Consider the following 11,054-nt stretch of genomic DNA (forward strand, 5'->3'; position numbering starts at 1 on the left):
TCTCAGTCAATTATTCAGGAGATGTTTCACGAAGGCATTTCTCAGCTTTTACTGACACCATACGAGCGACGCACTGTGTGATCCCTTAAATCAGCATGGTGGAACGCTGTTTTCAAGCCAAGATGTGGAGATCAATAGATCCAAGAATTACTGATGATAGTAACTTCATTTTCTTCAGTGCAATAGTGAGGACCGACTTTCGTTTTGAGAGACATAGCGATTATGTTATTTTCAGCATTCAGTCGAATGGTTTCAGGCCCCTCTCCTGTTTCCATAAACGCATAGTACCACATGCTAGGAGCAAGAGGTAAATTGAATTCAAGCAGTAGATCCCGAAAACACTTGCTTAGCATATAAATTCAACCGAAGTGAGAGTTTTTGCGATGTTAAAAACGCCCTGCTTGCAGGCTTCAAATTAAGAGTGAGCATTTCCTATCTTACGAGTAGGAGCAGAATTGAGAAAGTCGAAGACATACTGACAACAGCTGGAGGAAAACAAATTAATTACCTACAAGTACTATTTCAGTTACTCTTGTTAGCTAAGGCTTACAGTATGGACGTGCACAAGGACAAGCAGAATAGGAAAAGGTTAGTACAAGCTCCTTCAACTTTATGAAGATATGTTCACAGGCCACGAGAAAGCGCATAAACACGCAGTTCAGCCTGGACTCCTTGCAATAAAATGCACTACACACTATGAAAGCGTGAATACCTGATTAATATCTTTCAAGACTCATATCTTGAACACCCTGGCAAGTTGGATTGGTCTATGTTCGTCCTGGCGTATGAAAGTGGCATTAGGAAGTGATCTTTTATCTGCTATCAAGATATCGGCTTGATTTCGATGCACACTGAGGAGAATGACAAGTAGATCCCTAGCAGGGTAACGAGCTTTGCACTCCCAGCCGGACTCAAAATCAATGACAAGGTCGACGTCATTGAAGCAGCGACCAGCAGCAGAGGAGAGCAAGCTGCAAATGGTCATGATGAAAGAGGGCCATTCCGAAAATCAAGGCATGTCAGCATAGCCTGATCTGGCCAATCCAACAGGAAGAATCGCCTCAAGCCCAAGAAAGCAGCGCAGCACTGAATATTGACTCGAGCACGATGGCATTTTATTAGCGTACAAAAGATAGCATTGATTGTTTGAAAGGCAGCGACAAGATTAGTTGTCTTCTTCTGTGGTCGCAAAGGTGACACGATCATTTTCAATATCTAATCAAGCGAGGAAAGCAGTGCGCAAAGCATGTCCGGGTTTTGTTTCATGTGCCAACAACCAACAAGGCTTGAGACGTCTTTCGAGCACGTACTTGATGGTTGAATTAGCACATACAATAACGGTACTTCCGGTGGTGCGCAGGTAGGGGATCTACCAATCATGAGACCACGACGTTTTCATATTCTAAAGCGCGAACATGAGAGTTTCCATACAACAGAGTGATTCGGTTTAGGTCAAAATTTGCCAAGATATGAGACATATTTTGAGGGCTCTGCGGCTGTCTACAGGACTTCGAAGATATCCTCCTCCCCAAAACCCAAACCATGTAACTCCGATGTTTCCCGTGAGCAGATCCTTCCCACGGATGTCGCACTCTGGCGCATCTTCCGACAATCGTTAACACCGGAGGCCTCTTGTGGAAGATATCGATACCCTGGATTCGGTCTTCCTCACACGACGAGAAATATGCCTTTAACGTAGGCCATAAATCACTCAAAACATTCTAGAACCAAACTTGTGAAACCCCAAGTACACAGCATCTTTGTACGGTTGTCTCTCCTCTTTTCTTGAGGGAACAAACCCTGCAACCACGATAACAGCCGCATCAACGAAACTCCACAGACACCATCACCTCGACCCATTCATATCATCTTCACGGAGAAACCATGCTGGAGACCGAAACAAGCAACTTTACCACGTGAGTACATGCGCCTATGCATCAAGAATGTCCTCTGACAAGACAGCACGCCGCAGGTGCAGCCTTTCCGAAACGGGAAGCCGACATCTCGATGTCGTCGAATCAATACTCCGAATCAGCCACGAAGGGCACTTTTCCGAAGACATCTATCCACAAAGCACCAGCCCCGAAACTTCTGGTCAAATATTTTGTGTGTCCCACGATGTTATGTTATAGGAAGTGTTTTTTGCCTACTGGAATCGAAGTACCGGACCGACACAGAGACCGAAAGCCGTTGAAGACGATGGTGCGGATGACCTGGCAAGAGGGTCATTAACAGTTCTATTTATGCTTCAACATCAAACAGCTTTTAACCAACGGGCATCTCTGAACTCGTGCATGGAGTGAGATGCCTTCTCGTTTCCTTGATTCGCAAAGCTCGCAACGCCGAAGTGTCAACCTGCCATGGCCTTCCAAGTAATGAGATCTGGCTGTCCTCGAGATGGCTTCAGTGCTTACAAAATGTGCCGGACGGATTAATTGCAGTTGAGTCAAGCTGACTTTCACAGGCAATGACTCTGGGCTTCCCCTCCTCGGGAGAGGCAGGTGAAGACTCTGGTGCGCGTGGCTCCGGCGATTATCAATTGCCGGCTTCTATGGCTAGATTCTCACACGTATGTCACCTGTGATCACAAGCAATAGAGCCTCCTTCACAGCATCCAGCCAGTTGTTCCCTCTCGCAGACAACTTTCCATCTGGAAACCCCCGTCCTCCTCCTGCATCGTCTGTCACTGCGCTCGCGCCAGCCGCTCTTCGCCCCCACGCCGAACTTCTTTACACTCCCAATGCCCACAGTCCTCTTCCCAAGGCCCATTGGGAGGTGATTTCCTACGTCGCTTCTTTGCCCTTCCTTCATGTCACAACAAGACGTAGACACCTTTGAGCCCTTTGAGCGTCGGCTCCAGAGGTGGACTAATCCGGGTCAAATTACTTCGTAACTCATTCCTAAGAACAAAGACGATGCTGCTGTGATGCTGAAAGCAATTCCTCTTCTGAAAGTTCGCTTACAAAGGCTTTCAGTTTGGCCCCGTCACCCCATGGCGGGAAGGTGGGCAAGGGGCAGGTCTTTATGAAACCCTTGGCAACGGTCGGTGACATCTTGAGCCCACAGGTAACCTTGGTGTACGCTGGCAGTATATATTGGACTTCGCCCGCCTAGCTGCCATTCTAGACGGATGTTGTCTCACGCAGCCTCTGAAGAGGTGAGGACTCCTGATAGAGCTCGTACATCGCAAGGTTGAGCTGCCTGCCATGTGGAATTCGAAAACCCTAAAAAGGTCGAGCACCGTGCTACGATCACGGCACAGTAGAATGAATAGCCGAACTACAAGGCTCGATTCTGCTAGGATGCCACGTAGACTTGGTGAACGGCATGGCTCGTCATACAATTCTCAGCTTACGTATCTTCCCCACCAGATACGATTGGAAACATGCACACCGGCAAAATCGGGAGGCTGAGAGAAACAAAGTCGGGAGAAGTTCGTCGCCTCTAAACTAACATGGTTAAACGAAATCCGATCCTATGTTTGACAGCGGGCGGCGTTTGACAGGCCGAGAACGAGGAGATGGAACACTGGGTAACATTAAACGGAGGGGCATGTTCCGTGGGTAAGAGTCTTCTGGTGTAATTTCTATAACTCAACAGCAGAGAAGCTTCCAAATCCTGTCCATTCCATTCAATTTGATCAAGTCCACCCACTTGTTGTGTAATAGTAACTCCTTCACAAATGCTTCGCGCGTCAACAAGTTGATCTCACTATCACCTTCCAGGCTGGAAACGTGTCTTCGCGTGACAAAGCCTGTCGGCTGAAATTCATCAGACGCTGTTGGTGGTTGCGGTCAGCAGGAGGTTGGGCAGGTGCGACAAAGACCGACTTACGCGACGGGGCAAATGTGTCCGTCATTCATGTGTCCCTCGTTGCAGTGAAAAAGTCGTCGGATCGTAGAAATGCATTCGGTATGGTCAAGATCGACTGGGGGAGATGATGAAAAAAAGAGTGATGTGCTAGTGTAGACCTAAATCATGACGAAAGGTGACGGGCGGAGATCCCAAAGATTGCAGAGACGAGAACGAGAATGAAGGCCACGGCAGGAGGAATGGTTCCCGCACGCAGTTCCTTCACCGGTGTACTGGTCGTATGGGACGAAAGCCACTTGTTGGCGGACGGATGACCAGTAACCTTGGGAATAGTTCCATCCTCATATATGCTATCGGAAAATCGGACGACGGTTTTCGTGCGACCGGCAGTGTTGTTGGTGTGCCTCCCGGTATCCTCGAGGTGTCGGTGCGTGATGGCTTTGGTTCGGACGTCAGCCGGGCGGATGGTTCTCTGCGTATGACGGCTTGCTCGTTGCCGAGCGATGACGCCATGGATAGGACAATCGATCTCCTGAGAGACGCAGTAAGTTAGCCTGAACTGCAGCGGTAGCTGGCGGATCCTAGTGTGGGCTTACAGAGCGAGCGATGAAGACGTCCTCAACAGCTAAGATGGCGCTGGACGACTGGTACCCTCTGGAAGCGAGATACCTAGATAGGCCGGAGCGGTCCGTCGAAAGAGCGTGCAAGCGCTGGCCGGTTAGTCGAAAGGGGGCTGTGCCGACAGTCGCGAGGTTGTGAAACTCGACAACCTGATTAAACCAGGCCTCGACGATTTGGAAATCTGCTGTCATGGATGGAAAAGAAGTCGCAAGTCGGAGAAGATAGACCGCATGCGCCTCAGCGACGCGCTGCTTGTGGAGGGGAATTGGTATGCCGTATGCATGGTGACAGGACTGCCCGACCTACGGGCTGTGGCCATGCGGAGCGGCATTCCAGGAGATGGCGCAGCGACTCATGATGTTCGTCGTTGAGATGGACCGCATCAATCGTGCAGGCAGACGGATGGCAGTCGCAGGTTGCCTAACACACCGACGTAGTGATTCGAGAGATGAACAGAAGGAGCAACTTGCTGGCGGGTGGTGATTGAGCGAAGGCGGAGATGGACGTGTGGGTGCCGCCGGTGATGTTGTCGGCAAGAGTGACTTGATCTGGTTGTCCCTGCCTACTTCACTCAACTAAATGTCCCTGACAGCACGATGCGAGGCAGGCACGACACGGCGGCTCCTTCCATCTTTTGCTGGCAGACTTCTGCAAGTTAGGCACGCCGCAGCTCCACTTGCTTAGTACCCGGCCTGGCTTTCAGGAGCACAGTCATAACTTTTGAGGTAGGAAGTTCGGACCAGACGACGGCTTCGAAGAGACCACGTGCTTGAAAAGTTGAAAGCACAAGCTATTTCGAAGGAGACACCTCCCGGCAGTCGCAGGTCGCGACTCTAGCCAAAAGGCTGACAAAGATGTGGCCCGGTGATCACCTCGCCGCCATGCAGTGCCGTTCCTCCCATCCCTACTTGAGCTGACAAGAGGCGGGAGGACAGCAAGTCAAAGTCGCACTTCTTACGACGACCGGTGCACTGTGTGTGCGGCGCGCGACGGATTCCAGGAGCTTGGATGATGGGGTATGTACTCGCGAGAAAGTACCAACTCGAAATGCTCGGGGCACGTAGGCACATGGGGGACAAGAGATGGCATGATTCAGGACGTTGATGAGATACTTGAGTGATGTTCCACTCCAGCTAGCACTTAGGTGCAGACCCTAGCTGCGGGCCGGCCCGACCCTCGAAATGCCGCTGGTGCCCTGTCCACTAGGTATTGTACAGTGGCCGGCGGCCGATTCCAGCACTGAAGTCAGCAGCACGTCCTTGAACCTCAGCTACTGTCAGTGCATACCACCGCGAAGCATGCTGCGTCTTCACGGGTGAGAAGCAGTACTTTCTTGTGCTCGCACACTTTGACTGCACTACGAACAAGATAATTGAGGCCAATGCCAAACACATAGCGGTATTGCAATTGACCACATAATTGCAAACGACCCAAAATCACGGGGCGGCGTGGTGTCCCGGGTTCCAAAGTGGGGGCGTCGCGACCGTCTCCATGGCGGGGTACAGCCAACACCACTGGGTGGGCAAGATGACAGGGACCGAGTGCCATATGATTCTCAACCAACCTCACAGCCATCCCGCCGAGTCTTCGGGGCGGGCGCATTTTGTTCTTGTTCCGGGGCATTTCCAACATTGCTTTCGATTCCGCCGTGGTGTTGGCATGTCGAGTTTGGCGTGTGACTGCAATCGTCACCGTTGAACTTTTGGGGGTCGTCCCACGTCGCCTTGGCTACGTACCTCGCTGGAGCCAAGCCCACGGCGCGTCACTGCCGCTGGAACTACCGTGAAACCGGCAGTCGGTCACCCTCGTCTTGGGTGACATCAGTGATTCCAAGCACTCCCCAGAAAACATCGCCAATCGGTCTCTGGCGGATTCGCTGGCTGGGGCAGCGCGGCGCTGTGGCGGGCGAGTCCTCAAATACCAACTGCGGCATAGCGCTGAAATCGGCAGCAGGTCACTACGCTGAGAACTTCCGCAGTCGATCCCGGGCTCCAATGTCTGACGAGCGAGGGTAGAGGTAAGGTACCTACGTACGATGGCAGGAAACTCTAAGAAGCTTTGTCACGGTCAACCTTGATTGATACTGTGGGTCCATACCATCCTTAGGAGATGGTATGCTGGAAAGCGCGGTTCTCCCATTGGCCGCAGCGTCTCAGTCACGATAAGACTCCTGCCGATTGAAACTCCTGCCGATTGGAACTCCTGCCGATTGAAACTCCTGCCGATAAAGACTGCTGCTGATACAGACAGGTCCTGCCGATGCAGACAGGTCCTGCCGATGCAGACAGGTCCTGCCGATACAGACAGGTCCTGCCGATGTAGAAAGGCCCTGCCAATGCCCTGCAGAAAGGTCCTGCGGATTAAACTTCCTGTCGATTAAAACTGCTGCCGATACAGAAAGGAGTGGGAGCTTTTGAGGAAGGGGAGCTACAGGCAGGAGGAGGAGGTTCTAGCAGGCAGGGGAAGCTCTCTCATTAGAATTATCGACGCTTTGATTTGACACCAGAAGTCAACGTCAAACTCCCAGACGAACGACGGGAGATGCACCTCAAATAGAGTCTCTCCTTCCACCCCCGATTCCAAGACAGCTCATAGAAGTGCGAACAGACTGATAATAAAGGTCGGGTACTCCCATGAGACAGCCAACCCTGTATAGTTCCCTTGGACCGGACGGTGGCCAGTGGACAACGACCATTAAATTCTGCGTGGAACGTGTGAAAGGTGAAGGTAATGGATCCTCTTTATGAACCCAGCTACAAACCTGTGGCTGGGGGGGTTCTGAAAACGTCCATCGGGATGATGTCCATCGGCAATATGCTCACCACGACATGGATATCAAACGGAAAGACGACGCTAGGTCAGCAGTGGAAGGAGCCTGACCTGACGTGCGGCCGATCTGGGGGCGGAAATGACAGATTAATGTGGATAATGTTGAAGTTGAAGCAACATGGTGTGTGCGCGACAAAAATGCAAGACATGTGGTACGAGAGTACGAGAGGTTGATCGGGAATGCAAAGGTTCAAGCCTTTCTGATCTTCAAGTATTCCCGACAGTGCATCGAACCTGAGGGCAGAGGGGAGGTCATTCCGTGCCCAGAGGAGGCAAAGGGTAGACGGATGAGCAAGAAAACACGACCGTTGATGCCAAGACGCGCATGGTTAAACATCAAGACGAAGACGATGAATGTCAAATCTTATCCCAAGGCGGTCCAAGATAAGTTTGCAGCGAGAAGCTCTGCCCTGTTGGCCTGCAGGTCGCCCGGGGCGTTTGGCGCTGCCGAGTGTGTGATGCTAAAGCCAGGAAACCCATTGATGATTCCAACCCAAGCTGACAACGGAGCGGGGCAAGGGATCGGGCGTGTATTTGCAGCAGGCGCGATGAGCAGGATATTTGGGTAGAACCTGCCGGGATTAAAATCATGAAGGGAGTTTCGTCTCTGTACCGTGCCTTCCACCTTTCTGGCCGCCGTCTTTTCATTGAGGCTTCTCGCATTCAGCTGCCCCTCTGATCTTTTCCTGCACAACCTGCATCGTGCTGGAATCGGCCCCGGACAGCATCACGAGCAAACCTGCATAGCAGCTTCACACTCACGCAATATAATACGCAGACAACCATCAACAATGTCTCGCCAAGCTTCCGCGTCCGACCGCGGCAAGATGACCAACCCGGAGGAGCGCCCGCCGGCTGATTCCGCGTACGCAAAGGCAATCCGCGACATACTGGCGACTCCCAAAGCGCAGAAACCACACTGGTACGCAACCTATCAATTCCAATCTGCTAACATGGTGTTACATGTCCAGTTTCGATGCCTGGGCATCTACAGCCATGGACGGGCAGGCCAAGACGGAGCAGAAATCGGTTCCCAACGCCCAGCCTGACCAGACGGCCAAGCAGGCAGGCAGGCGCGATGAAAAGGCCTTCGACCCTGATAAGACTCCTGCGCGATTCAAATTCGACAACACCATTCGCTGATCCGATATGCGTCTTGTGGTTCGCTGGTCGGCACAATTATTCCTCACGTACATCATGAACAGGTTGGCCTTCTGGTGGAGGGGAACAGCGGCCAAGCGCCAGCTCGGTGGACAGGATGATGGGAAGCACGACAAGATCGGCACGACCGAGGCTAGAAAGTCAAAACGGAAGCCGGTTCATGGGAAATTCTATAATTACATGAGAAATCCTTGCTGTCCGTCCTTCACAAATCATATTCTATACAAGTGGGAGTAGCACTTTGTTTCGGTTTGGCTGCAAACATGGAAATTCAACGACGTGGCAAAGCATCATGGCAAAAGAAGCGACACCGAGTGTAGCCAATGAATGGCTCCTCAAAGCGTGGTGATGATCAGAGTGATGACGCACCAATCCAAATGTCGGGCCGCATGCGCTTGTTTCTCGGATTGCCTTCAATGGAGCCGTGCTGAGCCAGCCCTGGGCAGAGGTCCTGCCTACAGCGAAGTGCTAAAATGTTTAAACCAACCTCCCCTCTTTCACCAGGACGCCGCGCGACTGGGGGGCCCCACTGCGCTGGAGGTTGCACGCTGACGCATCAGACCTCCACTATTCTTTCAGCGACCTGCTGCCGAATCTGGAGCTGAAATCAGCAGTTACCGGCCATTCACAGCGTCCAACAGCACTGTCACGCAACGCATCCTCATTCCACACCGCATCTCATTGTCTGTGAGGACGCATGCGTTCAGCTAATAAACCTTCAAACTCTAAAATGATTACATTCTGGTTGGGGTTGAATATAGTTTGTTCAGCCTTTGTGTCAGGTCCGTTGGACGACTTGTCATGGTACAAACGCCTGCACACCAGATGACGTGCCGAAAGGAACGAGCAGTACCTCACTTTGTCCCTGGCGAAGAAGGCCAGCCTCCTTCTCCGCCTGATTTCTTCGCGCACTGGCGCGATATTGACTCTGTATTACTAGGTATAGACGAATGTTTCTCTTGCGGCTAGCATCATACACTGGGTTTGGAACTCCTGCCGGAATGATAGCAAGCTGTGGGTGTTTTGCTAAATTCTTACAATGCCCCTGGCCATCGCAATACTCTGTTCATAAGCGTATGTATACAGTGCTAGCCTGTCGTTTGTCTGAACCTTCATCGTTTGCGGCTGCACCTAACTTCCCCTCCCATGCTTTGGCGACAGGCAAGCCTTCGGCAATACATCTACATCTGCCTGGCTCTTCGATTTCAAGGTTTGCCGGCGTAAGTTGATCCGTCTCCGCATATCTGAAAAAAAGTTCTTTTTCTAGGTGTGTGTTCTTCCGTACGTCAAGGTGACGAAGGATGATGTGCTGGCTTTGGTTCCCAAGAAAGGACGCTCGCAGGACTGTCGACTGCCCTTCATAATCATTTCCTTTCGCGTCTCCTAACACATACGACCATACCCATTGGAGAACTCGGGATCCCGTCCGCTCTCCCATAGATAAGCCAATGGGGGCTGGAGTAATAGTCGGGTCGGTGACGACCGGCGAATGCCCGGTGTTGTATGTCTTTTGCCAAATTCCTTTTGCAATCCAATCGCGTGACGACCACCACGGCAAGTCATCGCCCTGCAAGCCGAGCCGCTGCAGCTGATTAGTTTGACTCAAGACAATAAGCTGTGCAAAAGTGCGTTGATGGCGACTGATGAGTCACGGGCTCAGCTTAGATCGAGACATTTGTCGTCACAGCTAGCCTGTTCCCATGGGAGTGCTCAAATGAAAGCACCCGGACTGCTTGCATGTCTCCTTGAAGGCGTGGGTCTTTATCTCAGCCCCCACCTGTCAGAAATGGACTGGTGTCTTACCTACCTACCTTGCCTTGTCTGAAGGTGTGGTGGCGGCTTCAAGGCTCCTGCTGACTTTTTCACCAAGATCGGAAGAAGAGGGGGAGAAAACATCCCTAAACGGACCGGCCGGCCGTCCGGCGCCGCCGCAACGGATTGCTTGAGCGCACCATTATGACCCTCTGGCCAATCAAACTTGCATCCATTGGCCTGACTTGACTTACTGGAGAGGTAGCAGGTTTAACGGCCCCCGGCCGTGCTGCCTCCGAGTGGCGCAGTGTGCCTTCGCAGAGAATCGGCAGGTGGTCAAGAGTCGGCAGCACGCGCAGTACTTTGACCCTTGTGGGGTTTCAAGCCACCAGCGCGGCTGGCTGCACATTTTTGCGAGCTAGATGTTGTTGATCGCCGTCAACAGCGGGCCGAAAGCCGGTGTCCAACTTTTGGATGTCCGGCCTGACCAATCATGCCAAACAACTGTGCCCAAATGGGAATGTGCATGACTCGCGGGACGAATCCTTGCCATTTGCCGATTCTTATTTCAACTTCAGAGGTTTTCACCGAACGTCAGTCTAGTTGGCAAAAGACCAAGCCCGCAGGACAGAGTCCATCGCCATCTTGCACCCATTTTTCTCCATATGAACGCATTGCATTGAACGAACGTGGCCAACAACAGGCGGTGTGCGGATCATTCGTAGGGAAAACGAGGTTCCACCTCTGATACAAATGAAAGTGGCAGGCTAATGCACTTTGACTTTCACTCGCCTGCCATCTATTTCTCAAAGCCAAAAGCCCGTGGCACCTGTAGGAAGCTTCGTCACCAAACGTGATGTTTCTCCAGAATGGGCGAC

General features: G+C 51.9%; 1 protein-coding gene across 1 annotated transcript; it reads left to right on the top strand.

Annotated features, from left to right (window-relative positions):
* Nucleotides 1-8,054: 8,054 nt before the first annotated feature.
* GCG54_00015581 (uncharacterized protein) lies at nt 8,055-8,406 on the top strand (the record flags this gene model as incomplete). The annotated part of the gene is made up of 2 exons (XM_045415362.1): nt 8,055-8,185; nt 8,235-8,406. 2 exons carry the CDS (start codon nt 8,055-8,057, stop codon nt 8,404-8,406), a joined length of 303 nt encoding a protein of 100 aa, XP_045271190.1.
* Nucleotides 8,407-11,054: the final 2,648 nt, after the last annotated feature.

The sequence above is a fragment of the Colletotrichum gloeosporioides genome, assembly GCF_011800055.1.
Source record: "Colletotrichum gloeosporioides strain Lc1 chromosome Unknown consensus_3, whole genome shotgun sequence".
In the NCBI taxonomy this organism is placed as follows: Eukaryota; Fungi; Ascomycota; class Sordariomycetes; order Glomerellales; family Glomerellaceae; genus Colletotrichum; species Colletotrichum gloeosporioides.